The 18824-nt window shown below is 55.8% G+C and overlaps 2 protein-coding genes across 5 annotated transcripts in view; both read left to right on the top strand.

The window, feature by feature from the left end:
* ANK1 (ankyrin 1) overlaps positions 1-11069 on the top strand; it is a 107400-nt gene extending 96331 nt beyond the window's left edge. Inside the window, exons 1-4 of one of the 4 annotated variants that reach the window (XM_047090816.1) lie at positions 90-308; positions 856-939; positions 1953-2093; positions 8567-11069. In XM_047090816.1, coding sequence (XP_046946772.1) covers positions 90-308; positions 856-939; positions 1953-2093; positions 8567-8593 — 471 coding nt within the window. In that variant the 3' untranslated portion in view covers positions 8594-11069. Of the gene's footprint in view, positions 1-89; positions 309-855; positions 940-1952; positions 2094-2352; positions 2452-8566 lie in introns of those variants that run through there. The other 3 variants (XM_047090818.1, XM_047090815.1, XM_047090819.1) reach the window with 3 other exon arrangements.
* Positions 11070-13797: 2728 nt separating this feature from the next.
* NKX6-3 (NK6 homeobox 3) lies at positions 13798-17928 on the top strand. The gene is made up of 3 exons (XM_047090736.1): positions 13798-14179; positions 16128-16297; positions 17689-17928. The coding sequence occupies exons 1-3, from the start codon at positions 13798-13800 to the stop codon at positions 17926-17928; spliced, it is 792 nt and encodes a 263-aa protein (XP_046946692.1).
* The last annotated feature ends 896 nt before the right edge of the window (positions 17929-18824 follow it).

Raw genomic sequence — 18824 nt, 5'->3', positions numbered from 1 at the left:
CCAGAGGAGAATGAGAGACTGGACCCCCACAGCGGCCGGACCCCTAGTCCTGCTAGTCCCTGGAGGGCCCAGCTGCTGAGGAGGTGAGGATGTGGACTTTCATCACCCAGCTCCTGGTCACCCTAGTGCTCCTGGGCTTCTTTCTGGTCAGCTGTCAGAACGTGATGCACATTGTCAAGGGCTCCCTGTGCTTTGTGCTGAAGCACATCCACCAGGAGCTGGACAAGGAGCTGGGGGAGAGCGAGGGCGTGAGTGACGACGAGGAGACCATCTCCACCAGGGTGGTCCGGCGTCGGGTTTTCCTGAAGGTAACCACCAGGCAGGAGGCAGGGCTGAGGGCACGGCACTGCCATGTGTGCGGGCAGCAGCTGGGGGGCGGTGCGGGACCCCACGTCAGGGGACGGGTGCGGATTCTGCACAGCCCACTGCGCCACGGTTGCACCGGAGGCTCAGCTCCGGGACTTGGGAGGCCACACTCCCGGCCTCAGTGTCTGTGGAAGGGCTTTCTACACCGGAAAGTGCTGTCGAAATCAAAATTAGGTGCCTCGCTTCCCGCCTCAGGGCCTCCTCTGTAAAACTTATGTAACCAGCCCGGTTTTGCCTGCTCCCTGTTGAGGGTATCAATCTCGCAAGCTTGGGGCTCCATCCCATCTTCGGGCCCCACGGCCCCCAGGGGCACCGCTCGCGCTTGGAGCTCTCGGTTTGTGTGCCACGACTTGCTGAGTTGGAGTTTCCTGCCGCGGTGGGGATTTGTCCGTCTGTGGCTGCTGGCTCCCACTCTTTTCTTCATCCGCCACCTCTTTCCCAGACTGCCCGCTTACTAATACTGAATTTTCTCCTTTTCTCCAATCCTAGGGGAATGAGTTTCAGAGTATTCCAGGGGAGCAGGTGACAGAGGAACAGTTCACAGATGAGCAGGGCAACATTGTCACCAAGAAGGTGGGTGCACAGAGTCCTCCTGAGCTGGAGAGACACAGGGGGGCTAGATGGTGCTGGACTCACCTCCCAGCTTCTCGCTGCTACCCTAACAGAGAGTAAACATGGCTACAAAGAGACAGGTTCAGGTGCCAGGAGCTCTGGTCTTCTGAGGTCCGGCATGACATTCCTCAAAGCTACTTTACTGATTCAGCCTGAATTCAGCTCCTGCTACTTGTTCCAGAAGGACCAGGCTCCATGGAACAGCCCAAACCTAGTCCAGCAATGTCTAGCCCTGAAAACAGCTGTAAGACAGAAAGGTGGTGGCCCCCGAACTACCATGGGCCTGCGAAACCAAAAGGGCTGTGGAGGTGCATTGAATGGGTAGCAGATTTTAGTTCAGTAGACCTGATTTTGCCTGTCAGGTTTTGGGCACCGTAATAGGCATGGGCAGAAGGGAGAGGAGGAGCAAAGGGAAGACCTTGTATGGGTTTCCACTGTGGTGCTGCTCCCGCTATTGAAGCAAGACCACTCAGGTGGCCATCTTTCCTCTTACAAAGTGTGCTTCATGCAGACAGGGACTGTGTCTTATTTTGTTTTCATCTCCCAGTCCCAGTACATGGGAAGTGCAGAGGAAACAGTGTTGGAATATTCAGGTGACTGAATAAGGGAACATAATTGCATGGAATACCATAGATGAAAAGGAAATACGCTTTGCCCTCAGGAGCTCACAATGCACGGAAGACAGTGACCTTCCAACAATATGAAGAGGCAAACTCTGATCATTAATGAAATCGGCTAAGACCCATTTGCAAATTCTAGCCCCTCTGAGGCTGCCCAGAGCCTGTTTTCCACACAGTGATGGGGGGGGGGGATGGTCACAGACCAGTCCCCATTCTTGGCCACTCATGGAAGGGCACCTTAGGACAAAGGACAAAGGCTGCCTGTCCCCCAGATCTCACTCCCGGGGACCTGCTCTTCTCATCCTCTGTTTCAATGGCTTCACGGGCCTTTTCTCCCTTCCCTCTCTCTTCCAGATCATTCGCAAAGTTGTTCGGCAGATAGACTCATCTGGTGCTGATGACACCCAGGAGCATGAGGAGGTGATTGCTGAGGGGCCCCTGGAGGACCCTAGTGAGATGGAAGCTGATATTGATTACTTTATGACACATGCCAAGGTACTGCGGCGGCTGCAGCCTCCCAGAGGCTCTCGCCCTTCTGAGCGCCTGTCACTTCTCCCAACTGCTCACCTGTGCATCCGCCCTCTCTGGGCTCCAGTCTGCACCATGCTCACCTCCTGTGGTCTCCCCTGTGCCTCTGTCCTCTATGGCAGGCAGGGTTTCCACGGCTGCCGGAAGTGCTGTCGTTCTCATGCCTACTTTCTGCCTGTCTCTCTGTGTGATCTGTCCTGCGTTCTGTCTCTGCTGCTGTCTCCAGGTGGAGCTGAGAGGGAGTAGCCTGCAGCCGGACCTGATAGAGAGCAGGAAGGGGGCTCAGATAGTGAAGCGGGCCAGCCTGAAAAGGGGCAAGCAGTGATCTCTAGCCCCTCCCCTCAAATGGCCTCTTTGGAGGTAACACCGTCTTTCTGCATCCTTTCTGCATGGCCTGGTCCTCGTGGAGTGGCTGGTCCTGAGAATGGCTGCTCACTTGCTCATGTCTCCCCCCTTCAGCAGGGGAGCTCACCCCTCGGCCACCCCCAGCATGATGCAGGAGGAACAGTGGTGCTGTGGCCTTGAGACACAGATTCTCGTTTCCCAACCTACTAACTGTGTCTCTGAATCCCTGTCCTCCTAAAGAAAACAGCAAACAATACCATCTGCTGATTACCTCTCTGGGGGTGCAAAAAATACAGATTTGAAAAAAATGCCTTGATGAGTGAAAGCACTCAGTAAATCTCAGTAGCTGATATTATCCTGAAAGCCAAGCTATGGGGATCTGGAGGAGGGGGGACAGGTCTCGGGGAGCACAGCAGAGTCTGCCTAGGCTATGCCATTTCAACGCAAGTCTGCAGGAAGAGCTCCAGCAGTGATAGACCTAGAACAACACTGACTCTTGAACCTGGGACCCGTCAAAAATCCTGTGAACCCAAGGCACCAGTTCTCTGTGATGTTTCTTGAGACACGTCGCTCTGTTGCTTTCTAGGAAAGGGTGAAGCAAACAGGCCCGGGGGGTGGATGGCGATCTCCCAGCCAGTTAGGAGGGCTGTCAGGGATGGGTGCATGGCGTGCGTGAGCATGCGTGGCCGAGGAGCAGGGGTGTGCGGTGATTTGCAATGAGGGAGGGCCATGAAGACGCTGCAGCGAAGGCTCTCCAGTGGGCCCGTGCGGTGCTGGGGGCTTCAGCGGCCAGCTCTGACCTCCGTCCTCCCTGAGGGATCCTGTACTGAGCTGCCCCGAGGCCGTTTGCTGTGCCCAGCTCGGGGCAGCTCAGTACAGGATGCATCGGGGTGGGAGTCGGCAGGAAGCAAGGAAGTGTTCTGGCCCCAGCACAGCACTAACCAGCCTCTTGCCATTTCAACCCCCAGGGTGTGGTGGCTCTGGGCCAAGAGGAAAGCAGGCTCTGGCTTTCTGCCTTCAGCAAAAAGCAGGGCCACTGCCTCCCAAGCCGCCAGAAGTGCTGGCTCTGGGCTTCCCAACACACCTCAGCACTTGGGCAAAAAAAAGAGGACTACGGATCCAGTTATAGGATAAAATTAGACCTGACTCCTCAGCAGCTTAAGGAGGTCACAGTCTTAACCCTGGCCCTGCCGAGGGGGTCCCACCAGGCTGCTGGCTTAGTGGATTAACCGTGATGAGCCCCGGAAAGGATACAAAAGTACAAATAATTTGAAGGAGCGGAGAGTGGAAGGAAAAGTGTCCTCTTGCGCCTTGTTTTCTCTATGGTAGTGGCGGCAGCAGCGGCCTTACCTTTCAGCTTCTGTTTGGCTCCGGTTTTTAGGGGGAGGGGAGGAGCCTAAGATTTCTTCATTTTAATTTTCTGTACATGATCTGCAAGGGTGGCTGAAACTCCCAAAGGAGATACGGTTCTGTACCAGTGCACGTGGGTGTCAGGAGACCAAGGCAGCCTGGCTCCAGCACAGTGCCGGGGCCTCTGCTAAGAACGGGCGAGGGAAGTTTGGGTGGGGACAGTGGGGAGGGAGCCAGTGTGGAGGCAGGCTCCTGCCCAAGTCCCAAGTGGCCTGCAGTGCCCCACCCCCCACCCCCCCACTGGCCCCAGCAAGACTAGGGCTGCAGAGCAGACGTTGAAGGGCAGATGGTCCTCTGACCCTCAGTACTTACTGCCACCCACTCACATGCATGTACCGTCAGCCCTTGGGACTCGTGGATTCCACACTGGCAAATTTGCCTACTGGCGAATATTTATGGCAACCCCCAAACCCACACTCACGGTGCTTTCACGGTCGCTCACAGACACACACACCGTGGCAAGAAATTGGAGTCGCCCTGGCGCACGTTCCCAGCTGAGGGCGAACAAGACGCCAGTCTGCCCCCCTAATGGAGCTCATGCTATGAACGGGTGTCCTTTTTGCAGGCTGTTGTTGAGTGCCATGTTTTTTGCATTTTTGTGCTTGTTGTTGATTTTGCTGTTTAAAATGGCTCCTAAGAGCTGTTTAAAATGGTCTTCCTAAGAGCAAGAAGGCTGTGATGTGCCCTACAGGGACAAAGACGTACGTTAGATAGGATTCACTGGCCATGAGTTAGAGCACTGTTTTGGTGGTGGGTTCAACGTTAAGGAATCAACAATATGTATTAAATAAGGTGCCTATACAGAAGCATAAATCAAGGTTACGTATTCATTGTCTAACAAAGATGTGGCCACTAGAGGTTCACAGGAACCTAACTAGGCATTTTCCTTGAGAGCAGTGGATCAGTATTGGCAACTTTCTGGAACATGACCACTGCACAGGGCAAGAACTGACTCTTTGTTTCAGAGAGAGTGAAAGCTGGGACTTAGGAGTCTAGATTCACGGCCTGACTCATCCTTTTTCTCCAGATCCGATGCCTTGCATTAGTCATTTGACTGTCCTGAGCCTCCACCCCCATGAGAGAGATTGCACATAGTCCCTTTCACCTCAGTAGAAAGGTTTAGAAATAGTCATGGCAACTGGGCAGGCTGTCGTGAAGGGTGAAGGACACCTGCACTCAGCGCACACGGGACTGTAGCATGACGTAGCAGGTCAGCCGGTCTCGCCACGCCTTGGCTTCCTTAGCCATAGTATAGTAGTGATGCCACTCTTCTCTCGTAGGATGGTGACCATGATGGAGGGGGCCTTTCATGTTTGTGAAAGGCCATATACATTGTCAAATGTGCACCCAACCGTGTCTCAAAGTGTCATCGACATCCTGCGTCACCATCATCCAAGAGGCAGGTTAAAAGGCGCATTCCCAGTCCTGCCCCTGACCTACTGAATTAAAATCCTGGAACTCAGGATTCTGCGTCAAGCTTCTCAAGTAATTTTTATGTGTATGGAAGAATGAGATCTGACCAATTTTGGTTTTCCTTCCAAACCTCCTAGAGGTGATGCAGCACAATTGTAGGTATGATATTGAAAAATGGGCCGAAAGGAATGATGGTTTATAGTTTGTTCAAAGATAGCAGAACACCCCCATTCCAGGTGAGACCTGAATCAACCCCCCTTACCCGTCTGATTCCTCCCAGTCACTCCCATCTTGAGAAGGATTCTGTATCTAAGGCCTGGCAGGTGGAGGGGGCTGCTTCCTGGAGGTGGGTAAGAAGCCACAGAACTGCTGTGGAGTTAAGGCCTGACTGTGCGTGACAGTAGCAGCTAGTGGGTTTTGCTTTGTGCCCAAGTATGTAGGTCTAAGAATTGGGTGTCAGTTGTGCGAGAGCAACAGTGTGGCATGGGTGGCTGGAAGGCTGTGCGGGGGCAGCCCGTAGCACTCTGGGCTGCCCGCATCCTGGGCAGGCACCGGGCCTTGGCATTCCTCTGTGTCTGTGTGGCTCTAGCTTCTGAGACTCTCAGGAAGCTGTGGCACACAGCTGCTGCTTTTTGTTTCCCTTTTTTTTTTTTTTTTAAGTTTATTCATTTTGAGAGAGTCAGCAGGGGAGGGGCAGAGAGAAATGGAGAGAGAGAGAATCCCAGGCAGGCTCTGCACTGTCAGCACAGAGCCCGATGCAGGGCTCGAACCCACAAACAGATCATGACCAGAGCAGAAATCAAGAGTCGGATGCTTCACCGGCTGAGCCACCCAGGCTCCCCTCTTGTCTTCTTTCTTAAGAGACGCTTTCCATTCAGACACTGTGGTTGCAAGAACTTGTGTTAGCTCTGACAGTGGAGTGTTTTAGGAAGTTTAAAAGTTAAGCAATTAGTAATCTCAATGGCCAAAGGGGCAGGAAGGCAAGGGGTCATGTTTCATTTTGCTGTTTAACTTACAGTCCACCCTACTCCCTAGCCATTGCAGGGATATGAGTCTGGGGCTGGGGAAGCTGGAGGGGAGGGCCACAGACACTGGGTAGGGTGGGGGCAGATGGACTGGGACAGGCACTGAGCAGCACTGTCACTGGGAGTGGGCAGGGGCTGTTTTCTGCGCTCTAGAAGGTGAAACCTTTCCCTCGGGCACCCCTGGAACAAGAGGTGCAGGGTAGTGGAAGGTCCAGGGCAGTCAGGAGACTTGCCTTCCAGTCCTACCACCTGCCACCACTGGGTACTCCCACTCGCCCCCTCACTACTCCTCCCGGAGTCTCAGTTTACCCAAAGACGAGACGAGCATTTGCCATAGAATCATCTCTAAGGCCTCACCTGTCTCCTCTGCTCTGTGTCTGGGCAGAAAAGCGGAAGTGGTAAGCTCTTTTCCCTAGGCTCAAGACTTTAAGATGTCTCTTGTTTGAGGCGTGCTTAGCACTGGGGTGATGCTAGGGGACGAACCACTGGGAAGGGTAAGGCCTGGCCTTTATCCTCAGAGTGTTTCTACCCCAGCCAGGGAGATGCTGCAGTTGTGACCCAGGAAAGAGCACGAGGACAGCAGCATTTCCAGAGAGCCTAGTCAGGGTTGACATCCACATACACTGTCCCAAGCATTTTGTAGCTCTTTGAAACATCACCACAATCTAATGAGGTACATCCTATTATTGCCCTCATTTTATAGCAGAGGAAACTGAGTCACAGAGAGTGCAAGTAACATGACCAAGGAAATTGGCAGAGACAGGATATGAACTCAGGCAACCTGGCTGGCTTCAAAGTTCCTGCTCTTAACCACTACACCCTGTGATCTCTCTGAATAAAAGGTAGCAGAGGCAGCAGGGAGCTTCCAGAGCTGAGGGGAGAGAAATGAGAAGGCGCTGGAGTTATCAGGGAGGCTCCCTGGAGGAGAGGTCTTGAAGGTGGTGAGCAGAGCTTCAGCAGAGAGGGAACTGGATGGCATCCATGAGCCTCGAACTAGGCAGGAAGCTGCAGGGCACTGGAGGTTTGGAGGGCTCCGAGGAGACCAGCTTGGCCGACAGGGAAGCCCAGGCAGTGATGGAAGAGTCTTGCCCTCCAGGGCGACAGCGCTTTTGAGCCACAGCATTAGAAGGCCTGCTGTTCCGCTTTGTAGCAGCCTCTGGCATGGAACCTAGCAGCACCCTCCCATCCCTGGAGAACCACTCAGGGTTGAGTTCACCTTGACCGCCTCCAGCTTCCTTCCTAACCACATCACCTGTAGGGCCCAGGGCAGCTCCCTGTCTGGGGACAGCTCTGCCGCAGAATGAGTTTCTGCCTTTCTCTGTCACTTCCTACCCTGCCCAGGAGATGGTCAGCTCCGCCTTATTTATGTGTGCTCCTTTTCGCCATCCATCCCAAGGTCCCGCAGACAGAATCCTGAGTGGCCAGTCTTGGAAACACGGAGTTCTCACCCCAGGTTGGAGGAGGAGGCTCCATGGGGTGGCAGGAGTGGTGTCTCCTTGTGAATCCCGGGCTGCGGAATTGGGACTTCACTCTGCAGGCAGAGCTGCTGTCCACCAGCCTAAGATACATGATATCCTAGGGAGAACGCACCTATTTTTTCAAAGATCTCTTTTGCCGCTGCAGAGCTGGTCCATGCGAGGGGCATGGGGAGTAGAGCCAGAGGCACCTGACAGTGAGAGCTTGTAGACTGTCGTCCCTTGGGGCCATGAGATCCTGAGGCTCACGCCTGCTCCATCTCTTGGTCCCCAGGACTGGCACTTACAGACATCAATGCGTGTTGGCTGAACTGAAAAAATGGAGGGCACGGCTCGCTACCCTCTTTAGCAGAAGCCCTGGCTTATGAATTTGGCCCCTTTCCTAGGGACAAGGATCTACTCATGGGGATTTCTCCCCAGGCGACTGTGGGCATGGGAGCCTTCTGCCTCCTCTCCGAGGCACAGAGCACACACACAGGAGGGCTTTCTGGGGAGGTCGCCCACTTGGCAGGGGACCAGGGCAGGCTTGAGCAACCACGCCTAAGAGGCAGCCTCTGGGCTGGGGAGTGGGAGTAGGCAGGCTGGTATTTCAGGAAGGTCAGGGGCTCTGAGCTCAATGCCTTTCACCGCATTGCCTTGCTGGGGGAGGCTGGCCGCTTCTCCTGAATCTGACCCTGCCTAAGCAGCCAGCACAATATTCAGCATTTGGGGGTTTTGCTGGGAGCTGCATCTTTACATTCTAAGTAACTCTTTCTCTCTTTGTGTCCCTCAGGATCACACCTCGACACCCAACCCTTGAACTTCACACACACTCTGCCATGCACACAAGAGGAGAGCTGGAGCAGAGGGCTGCAGGAGTGGCGCACTGTTCCTCTAGGCTAACGGCATGATCTCTGTAAGGGACTTCCTTTAGTCTCCTATTCGCATGAACGGCCGACTGTAGACGCATGACCTACAGTCCTCAATCCTGCCTCTAGCAACGATGGATCTCTGTTGGGAATCAGGACAAATGCCTCAAGAAGGGGGGGAGAGAGAGAGAGTGATAGAAAACGAGCTCGAGAGAGCACATGAATGCAAAAGTGAACAAGGGCTCTTTTGTGGCTGGGGATGATATATTTTTTTAAATCATTTTAATTTTGACTTGTTACAGGGTACTTTTTTTTTTAACCTTATCTGTAGGAAATCCATGTGGGCTTCCTGGAAAGAAAAAAAAAAAGGCACAAAATCAGTTTGGCACCTTAATCCCATGTCCCCACCTGCCAGCCTTCCCCACCGCCACACACCTCCATTCCATTTGTGACGTCCCCTCCGCCTCCCCAGGGGGCCGCTCCTCCCAGAAAGCTCTATATGACATTCAGGACACACACATAGGCACACGCACACACGCACACAAGCACCTCTTCCCTCTCCTCAGTATACACACAGATTTTACTGTGACGTCCGAAGCTGTATAGACTCTCCTGTGGATAAACTGGAATTTTTTTTATGTTGTCTCTCTCTCTCTCTCTCTCTGCCAGTCTCAGTATTAATCATCTTCCAATGGAAAATCATTAATTTAAGAGTGCATTCAGGGTTCCTTGTGTTAGGGACTTAAGAATCAGAGGCGAGGACCCCCAGGCTTAGCTGTAGGGCTCAAAGGGAGCCAGTGCCCCATCTGCAAGGGTCTTCTCTCTCAGCTGGGGGCGGGCCGGTGGCTGTCCCAGGATTGCACCAGCATGTTCAATAGAGAGGAGGTTTTCTATATCTTCAAGCACTTATATCATAGTCTGTGTTCAAAGTGTAAACTGTACAGTAATCAGCCTTGTGTATATGAAAAACAATAAATACTATGCAAACCAATAGAAACACTTTAGCAGTATGTACAAAGCACTAACAGCTCAGCTCCTGAGGACTTCTCCAGGCTGCAGGAGAAGGAGCTACAGCCTGTCTTTCAGTGAAAGAGGAAGGGAGTAGGGCTAGTTGAATGTATCTGCCAGTTCTTAGAAGTCAGCCACCACCCCCAAGGTCTCCCAGAGCCAACTTGGTGCTCTAAGTCCAGGCAGCCCACAGGATGGGGGGCCTAGGCCGGACAGCCTCAGTGCCCCCACTCTGACCAAGCCCCTCTGCCCCACTCGGAGAGGTGGGCGAGGGGCCCACTCCTGACCACGGGCCCAGGGGGAGGAGAGCCGGAGGAGGAGAGAGCAGCTGGCCACCTGGAGGCCCCGGGCTAGGACGGAGCCCCTCCTAGTCCAGGCCCTCGGTCAGAGCAGGAAGGAAGCAGACAGCTGGCTGTTCCTCGCCTCGGTGCCACCAGGGAAGAGCCTTAAAGATACACTAGAGCCTCTGGCAGAGCGAGGCCCGAATCAGCACAATCCGCCCCGCCCTGCGCGGCGGGCGCCCTCTAGGGCCCGGAGAGAGACTGGCAGGCTCTTCTCGCTCACAAGAGCCTTTGTTTGTGGACGTCCTGTCACCTTCCTCCCTGCCTCTCCTCTGAGGTGTCCTCAGACACATCAAACCTTCCAAGTAGCACAGAAGCTCCCTCACGACCGAGCCCCCACGGCCCTGGTGCCTGTCACCAGCGCACAGGTCTCCCGGCGGAGGCCGCAGGCCCCACGCGCCCGGGGCCGGCCGAGGCGCTCCGCTTGGACCGGGCGGCTTGCGCTTTGCTTTCGGGGGGGCAGGGGGCGGCCCGGGCGCAGGGGGCGCCAAGCGTGCTCCGAGGGCTGTGTCCCGGGAGGCGCGGCCCCGGCCCCCCACGCCTTCGACCCCGCGGCGGGGCGCAGGAGCGCGGCGCTTCTCCGCGTCGGCCGGGCGCCCGCCCGCCCCGGGAAGACAGGCGCAGGGCTCGCCTCCCGTCCTCGATCCCGCGCCGTCCCCCGCAGGCCGCCGTCCCCAGTCCCCCGCCCCCCGTGGCCCCTCGTAGAGCCCAGCGTGGGCCCCGCGGCTCCAGGCTATGCTTTGGCACCTTCCGCTGCGTCTGGCATGGCTGCTTGGCCCGCCGGCCCCAGGCCCTCGGCGGCATGGCTGCGCGCTCCAGTTGCTAGTAGGAGCTGTTAGGGGAGGAGTTTGGGGTCTCCACACGATGCCTAGAGAATGCTGCAGTCTGCACATTAGACGCTTTTTAGAAGTTTTGGAATTACCTTGATTTTTTTAATTGTTATGAAAATGACTCTTTTCTTGACTCCCTCCCAAATGCTCTGTTATGGGGAGAGAACCCCCCCCCCACTCTGATGTATAGACCATTCTCCCTACACCAGCTGAACAAATGTCAAAATTAATAAAGAAATTGACTCATGGCACAGGGCTCCATCTCTCCTTCCCGGCTCGTCCTGGGGGAATTTGAGGTGCTGGGACAGGAGTGAAGCCTGGGTTGGGGCCCCGAAGGAGTCTGGGGGTGGGATCAGTCATCAGGGAGACCTGCATCTCAGGGAGGTGCCCACTCCCCCCATACCTGGGCAGCCCCTGCATCAGAACCGCCCACTCTGGGAGAAGCCCAGAGGCTTCAAACCCCTGGGGCTGAAAGAACAGAATTCTGTCTCCTAAGCATTACCCTGAGATGGGGGCAAGTCCAAGGTAGATGGAGGCGGGTACCACAAACTCCCAGGGTGCATGGCTGGCATACACTAAGGGGGACTCCCCCAAGACCCCCCTGTGAAGGGGTCTGGCCCCTGCCCTCAATGCCACCAAAGTTCAAGAGCTTTTAAGAAAATCGTCCTGTTCCTAACTAGTTCCTAACACTTCAAGCAAGGGTGGTCACCAAGCTGGCCTCAGTTTTCTCATCTGTCAAATGGGGGAATGGATTAAAAAAAATTGCTAAAGTCTCTTCGTTTTGTCATCCTGGGATTCCCAAACACGAAGCCTTTGGCAAGCTTGGCAGTAAATAAGGATCAAATCGTTTGCTGTAGCTTTTCTTCCTCACATGTTCCCATCATTAGGGGGTGACCAAGTCACAGTCACAGGGTCCTAGGAGCACTGCCAGCCCTCGCTCTGAATCTGTAGCTTCTCTCTCAGTATCAGAAAAGCCACCCAGGCCAAGGGACCAGCCGACTGTGCCACCGCATCATCCAGAGGGTTTTCAAAATCACATTTTCAGGATCACGGTTGTCTGGGTGGGGCCAGGCGGCAACGCTGGGAATGGGAATTAAAGTTTCCCTGAACTCCAGGCAGCTTGGTAACACAGCCAACTCAGATGAATAAGAACCTTGTTTCTTGTTTTTAGTCTAAACTTCCAGAGAAATAACCTCCACAGCCTGTGTGAGGTCTTTCTCGAATTAACCTACATCATTTACACTACAGAGAACATGGCCCAGAGCAGCCAGTTCTACCGGAGCAGATAACAGCAGCTCAGGGAGAGTGTGGCTCTGTGTGAGAGGAGAACACCACCACCCGGAGTTCTGGGCCCAGGAAAAGGCCTTCGTAGGCAGGTCCCACCTGCCAAAGTGGGACCAGGGGGTGGTGAGAGAACCAAGGAGCCCACGGCCTGATCAGGAAAGGATTTGGAACTGCCAGGCAGAGAAGGGACAGAAGTCTATCTAATCTATCTGGCAATCACTATTTTCCTGTCATTTTAAATGTTCAGACCAGTAGCATGTTAGTTTCTACTAAAAACAAACAAACAAAAAACAAAACAACAACCACCACAAGGACCACAAGAAAGGATGCTGCCCCATACAGAAACAACTGGGTATTTACCCTGGTTTCCCTGTTTGTACAATGGATGATAGCCCCCAGTAGAGCCTTGTGTATTATAAAAATTCATTAGAATAAAAGACATATGGGTGCTCTGCAACTCAGCCTAGTCCCATCCATCCAATAGTGACTGAGCACTAACAAAGTGCCTGCAATGGAGACCCGCCACTGAATCAACAGCCATCTCAGCCACCAAAGCTTTCCAACCCAGGTGCCAAGCCAGACAGAACATGGCCATAACTCCAGCAGATGCACAGGTGATTCCTCGCAGGAGGAAGATGGGATGACAGAGGGAATCAGGGAAGGCTGCTCGGAGGCAGAGGTGGGAAGAGAATACACATGCAGTGCTGCTCCACTCCCACCGCCTGCCCCAATCTGCCTGGCAGACCCCCACTGCCAGGCTCTCAGGCGGGCCACAGAGCTTCACACCCCCACCCCCCACCACCCCAGAGCCCAGCCTCCCCACTTACCCGTTCCAGCTCGGAAGAGGGAAGAGAAGCATCCACGCTCAGACTCCACACTCCGCAGTGGCTTGGGCATCTGCATGTAAAGGGGCCCGTGCACCCCAGGACAGCGACCCCTGAGCCTGGCCTCCTCACCCTCAGGGGAGCAGCTGCTGGAACTGGGATTTCCAGCTGCCTCAGGAGCCCCAGGCCCCCCACAGCCACTTTTTCCTAGAAGCTGGACTTGGGGGACCAGGAGCTGACTTGGGGGATCAGGAGCAGAAAGACCCTCTGAGAATGAACAGAGCTTCCAGAGCTCATTCTCTCTCTCTCTCTCTCTCTCTCTCTCTCTCACACACACACACACACACACACACACACCCTGGCTGATTTTACAGTCAATCTTTCAAAGTGCAATTTGTCTTGGAAAAGCCAATGTGAGGCCCGTGTGGGTTTCGACCAATGGCGCCGCGCCTCTCATAGCTCAGCCAGTCTCCGGTCTGTATTCTAATGGGCCATATCTTTATCAGGGAAATGTTGCTTCTCTGAACTTAAAACTTCTCATGGAGGGTCCCCAGACTCAGAGGCAGAGAAGGGGTCTGAGCTGAGGCGTGGGGAGCCGCCTTTCTCCAGGACAGACAGACAGAGAGGGAAGGGGCGCTGGTGAGGCCTCTCACCTGCCCCAGAAGCACCTGACTTCCGAGGAGCTGACGCAGGTGCCAGGTCCCCAGGCCAGGGCTGGGCCGGATATCTTAGGTGGGAGGGCAATCTGGGGCTCGGCCGCTTTTGACCCTTCAAACCTGCCATGGGCTTCTGGGTCAGAGCTTGGGGTCTCTGGCTTTAGGAGCCTGGATTTGGGCTTCTCACCTCCCCTCACCCCAACCCGAAGATCATGGAGTCCAACCTGCAGGGCACATTCCTGCTGAACAACACGCCACTGGCCCAGTTCTCGGAGATGAAGGCCCCCGTGTGCCAGTACTCGGTGCAGAACTCCTTCTACAAGCTCAGCCCTCCGGGGCTGGGCCCCCAGCTGGCCGCCGGGACCCCCCATGGGATCACAGACATCCTGAGCAGACCTGTGGCCACGCCGAACAGCGGCCTCCTCTCCAGCTACCCTCACGTGGCAGGCTTTGGTGGACTTGGCTCCCAGGGGGTCTACTATGGACCCCAGGTGGGGAATTTTCCCAAAGCTGGCAATGAGTACCCCACCCGGACCCGGAACTGCTGGGCGGACACGGGCCAGGACTGGCGAGGCGGGCGGCAGTGCGGCAACAGTGAGTACAGGGCAAGGCTCCACCCCCACCCGGGGCAGGCAGGCGGTGGGCACTGCAGGATCAGGGCAGGAGGAGGTGTGGGCAGGGAACACTCACGGGGTGGTCCATACCTGCCGTCCACCTCTCCTCAGCCATCAGACACCTGGATCCACGTCCCATCTCAGTGCAGGAATGACTTGTCCCCTCCCTGGCCCACCCCATCCGGGCAGGCGCCACACCCCTCACCCCCCACCCTTACCAGCTGCTGTCTCAGCCGCCCTCCTAGGGAACCTGGGGGTCTCCAGGTCTGGAGAAGGCCAGATAGCCTACGTTTGCCCTGTGCAGCGTCCGGCTGGTAGCTCACCTTCCTTCTCCCACTGGGAGCCCATGTCACTTCTTCATCCAAAGCAAGCAAGTGCAGTCCCCAGTGAGAAGCTGCTGCAGCATCACCTTCCCAGAGAGCCCACGCATGCCCTGACACCATTCAGGGACACAGGCTGCACTCTGACCCCGTCTTGGTCTTGCCTGTGTTCAAGGAGGCCGGCTTCCCACCGTCCTCCGCAGGGCTTATGTCAACAGGAGGAGCGACAACAGCCCAGACTCCAGGAACAGCCGCTGAGTCAAGCTAGACTTGGCTGTAGTTGTTGTGGGGGGGGTCTCCTTGCCCTGCCATCCGCAGACCTGTTTTCAGAGGACTGGTGCAGGGCCCCCGCGATGCCAGTCGGGGCCAGGAGGGGGTGGCAGGTCGTGCACAGGCAGGTGAGGCTCACCTGGGAGGCAGGGAAGGTGACGGTGGCTGAAGGAGCCATCTTTGGGCCACAGAGGCCCAGCCAGGATCAGGCAGGGGCAGAGGCGGAGGGAACCTGCACTTCTCTCTGACGCCGGGGCTGCCCCACTGCAGTAGAAGCTTGGGGCCCACCAAGGAACCCCCCTCCCCACCAAAGGGCACCAGCCTCCCCATCTGCTATGCCTCTCCAGGCGGTCACACTGCCTGACCGCCCACCGCTGACTCAACCTGAAACATGGAGAGTTCCATGCGGGCGAAGACCTCATCTCTTGGAAGTGGTTTCGGGGATACTTTAGGCCTCCGTCCCTCACACCTCCATCGTCCCCTCCCCCCCACCACACACTCTCTCTCCACATCCCTACTCTTCAATCCCAAGTGCATAGCCACACACAGGAAAATATCTGAGTCAGTGGTTGAATTAACACAAAGGAGAGAGAACTGCAGATGATGGTCTCTTGGGAGGTCTCTTCCCCTTTTGGTGCCTCAGTTTCCCCACCTGTAACATGAGGAGACGTGACATGGGCTGTCGGGCTGCACTGAACAAGGCCCGACAGGTGGGCCTTCTCCTTCCCCTGAGCCCCGAAGCCCTCCAGCCCAGCTCCTGCCTGAACAGCTGCCCTAGCTGGGTGGGGTCAGGGGCTTGAGCCTCCTTACAAACTCTTCAGGTGTGGTTGAGGCCACATGACTTCTAGGCCTGGTGACAAGGGAGAGCAGTAACTTGGGGCTTAAGGCTTTGGTTTTCTCAGAAACCTAGAAAATGGGATCTCCAGAACAGGGAATTAGGGAGTGAGGAATTCCCAGACCCCCTGGGGCCCCGATTGTTGGTGGAAGGTGCCTGGTCTCTTTCCTGGTGTCGCTGAGACTGGGAAGAAAGTCCTATTGAGTAGTGAAAACATTACACAGCAAGGAATGAGACCAGGGCAGGTTTTAAGCTCCCTCTATCTCCTAAGATGCTATAGACTGGGGCAGGTGCCCTCTGGAGGTCCCTCTCCATCCAGACACAGCAGAGGCCGCCACAGTCACTATTGTCAGAACGCCAGGAATGCTGCTTGGTTAGTGGTGTCACGACGCCCCCACAATCTCAGTGGCTTCTCTGCGAAGGAGCTTGCCCAGTGGGAGATTCAGGACAGGGCTGGGACCCCTGCTCATCCCGCTAACCACATACTTTCTCCCTCCCGCCAGCCCCGGACCCCCTGAGCGACAGCATCCACAAGAAAAAGCACACCCGGCCCACCTTCACGGGACATCAGATCTTTGCCCTGGAGAAGACCTTTGAACAGACCAAGTACCTGGCTGGCCCTGAGAGGGCACGGCTGGCATACTCACTGGGGATGACCGAGTCGCAGGTCAAGGTGAGTCTGTGCGGGAGAAGGTGTCTGCCTTGCAGGGAGCAGCCTGCCAGGACAGGATGCCACAGAGTGGAAGAGAGGCAGCCTCACTCTCCCAGCAACTCCTGGCTCTCCTGCTGTTTGGGCACTGCCTGCCCACCTAACCCTGGAGATGGTGATAATCACCATCACCAAAAAAAAAAAAAAAAAAAAAAAAAGGCTGTCAATACTGCTCTCTGTTATGAGAGCCTTGAGTGTAGGAGCCCATTTAATCCATAAAGCACCCTTGATGTAGGTTTTCTTACCCACTTTACACATGAAGAAACTGTCTCAGCTGAGCCTCTTGCTCAAGGTCACCTGGCTGTTAAGTGCAGAGTTGGGGATCAAGCCCAGATCCGAGGGGCGCCAACCTAATGCTTTCCCCTCCTCTGCACTGCATTGACCAGAAGAAATTTCAAGAGCTGATGGCAGCCTCTGGCCCAGATCAGGAGTCAGCCTCTGAGCCATGTTAGGGCTGTATTTGGTCTTGCTGCATTGGCTAGCAGAAGGAGCTGGCCTTGGTTTGCCAATAAAGATAACGCCTCCTCCCAGGGCCACCCAAATGAAGCTCAGATAGGATATCTGGTGTAGGAAGCCTCCAAGCCGGATGCAGTGGCCATGCTCACAATACGTGCCACAGAGTCTGAAGTCAGCAAACAGGCTCCTGCCACCAGGCTCCCAGAGGGCAACTTTGATGTTAGATCTCTCCTGAGAGACTTTGGGTGGGGGCCCCCCAAAAAAGAAAGCTTTGAGGTATGTCACAACTGCTCCACGCTGTGACATGGTGACGAATTCAAGGGTAGAGGAGGGAAGTACAGGGGCAGGTTGGACCCCAGGTCTGGGTTCCACTAGCATCTCCAGTCACCTACTTCTGCAGCCTCCTGGTCTGTTGAATGGAAGTGGAGAGAAAAATGTGGTCTTCTTGCGCATTTTTCTGCTTCTGTAGGTACTTTTTTGCACTCTTCAACTATTGTAAGCAATGAAAATATGTTATTTTTGTAATTAGAGAGAAATTATTCAGGAAGTTCAGTGAGGGTCTATGAAACTGAAGAAGGGATGACTTTTGAGCACCTACTGAATGCCTGGCCATTTCGGCTTCTTCCATCCAAGTGCCCCGCGTGGCAAAGGAGAAGGAAAATACACCGCAGGGAGGGCTAGAGCTTAGCAGAAAGGGCTGCTGCACTTACATTTTTTATTTTACCCTCTCCCCCAGAAAACGGTGTGAATATTACAACCTGTTCTTTTACTGAGCCATTTATTTTACTATACTGTAAAAATAAGGATCGAGTGTCCTTGCCGCTGAGTGGAGTCACCTCCTGGAGGGGGACCCTGTGTGTGCTGTGTGCGCACGACCCTCGGGCTCCTTCTCCTCCCAGGTGTGGTTCCAGAACCGAAGGACCAAGTGGCGGAAGAAGAGCGCGCTGGAGCCCTCGTCCTCCACGCCTCGGGCCCCGGGCGGTGCAGGCGCGAGCGGGGAGCGCGCGGCCTCGGAAAACGAGGACGACGAGTACAACAAGCCGCTGGACCCCGACTCGGACGACGAGAAGATCCGGCTGCTGCTGCGCAAGCACCGTGCCGCCTTCTCGGTGCTCAGCCTGGGCGCGCACAGCGTGTGACGCCCCCCTCGCCCGCCCCCACCCCCGCGTCTCAGCAGAGGCCCGACCGCAGTCCCTCCCCTGCCCTGCGGGTGGGGTGGGGGGTCCCAGGGCCGAGGGCTCCCCCGGCGCCGACGTGGAGGGAGGGGGGGGGGAGAGAAGGGGGAGGACCGGGGGCGGAGGTGGTGGTGAAGGGGCCGGTCTAGCTGAGGGAGGAGGGACGTACAAACGCGGCCCGAGCCCTGGCACCTCTGGGCCTTTCTGCACCTCTGGGGGCCCAGGCCTTGACCTGCCAGCCCCGCAAACTCGTGAGCGCACAGGTGGATGGAAGCGACCTGGCTCCAAAGCCAGGAAACTGGCTGTGGGGTCCCACACGTGCCACTGTGATTTGGGTGGCGGGGCGGGGCGGGGCGGGGGGGGCACCCCCAGTGAGGCAGTCGGCCTGGGCAGAGGTCTCCCTTCCACCCTCGGAGTTGGGAGACCAGGGTGCTGGGTCCAGATGGGCTACTGGCCGACTGCAGAAGAAAAGATAGCACGTCCGGGTTCCCTCCTCAGACCTTGGCACAGGAAGGATCCCACTTGAGAGGCCAGAACTAAATACAGGACCTGGACTGGAGGAAATCCACCTCCGGGAGGGGAAGTGGGTCCCAGCGAAGAAGAAACGCCTCTGACATCCTAACTCAAGGATCACACCCCTGGAGGGAAAGGTTCTCCTGGTCTCCTTTCTCCACTTTGCCCTCAGCGGGGATTCCCCCAGAAGAGGGAGCGACTAGAACCCCACCCCCCACCCCACCCCCACCACCCCGGCTGGGAAAGAGAGAGGAAGAGGCAGAGAAAAGTTGAGAGAATCCTAGGGGTCGGTGCTGCACCCCAGAGCCGCCCCCTTGGGCTGCCCTCGGTGCTGATACAAGGGCAAG

Source organism: Lynx rufus, unplaced genomic scaffold (genome assembly GCF_022079265.1).
Source record: "Lynx rufus isolate CCGP_SWC_20201006 ecotype Redwood Valley unplaced genomic scaffold, mLynRuf1.p SCAF_3, whole genome shotgun sequence".
NCBI classification, from domain to species: domain Eukaryota; kingdom Metazoa; phylum Chordata; class Mammalia; order Carnivora; family Felidae; genus Lynx; species Lynx rufus.
This window is presented reverse-complemented; position numbering and strand designations above follow the sequence as displayed.

Coding starts and splice junctions, on each gene's coding strand:
- NKX6-3 (XM_047090736.1), top strand. CDS start 13,798: ATGGAGTCCAACCTGCAGGGCACATTCCTGCTGAACAACACGCCACTG. Junction 14,180..16,127: donor CGGGCGGCAGTGCGGCAACA/GTGAGTACAGGG, acceptor CCCTCCCGCCAG/CCCCGGACCCCCTGAGCGAC. Junction 16,298..17,688: donor TGACCGAGTCGCAGGTCAAG/GTGAGTCTGTGC, acceptor TTCTCCTCCCAG/GTGTGGTTCCAGAACCGAAG.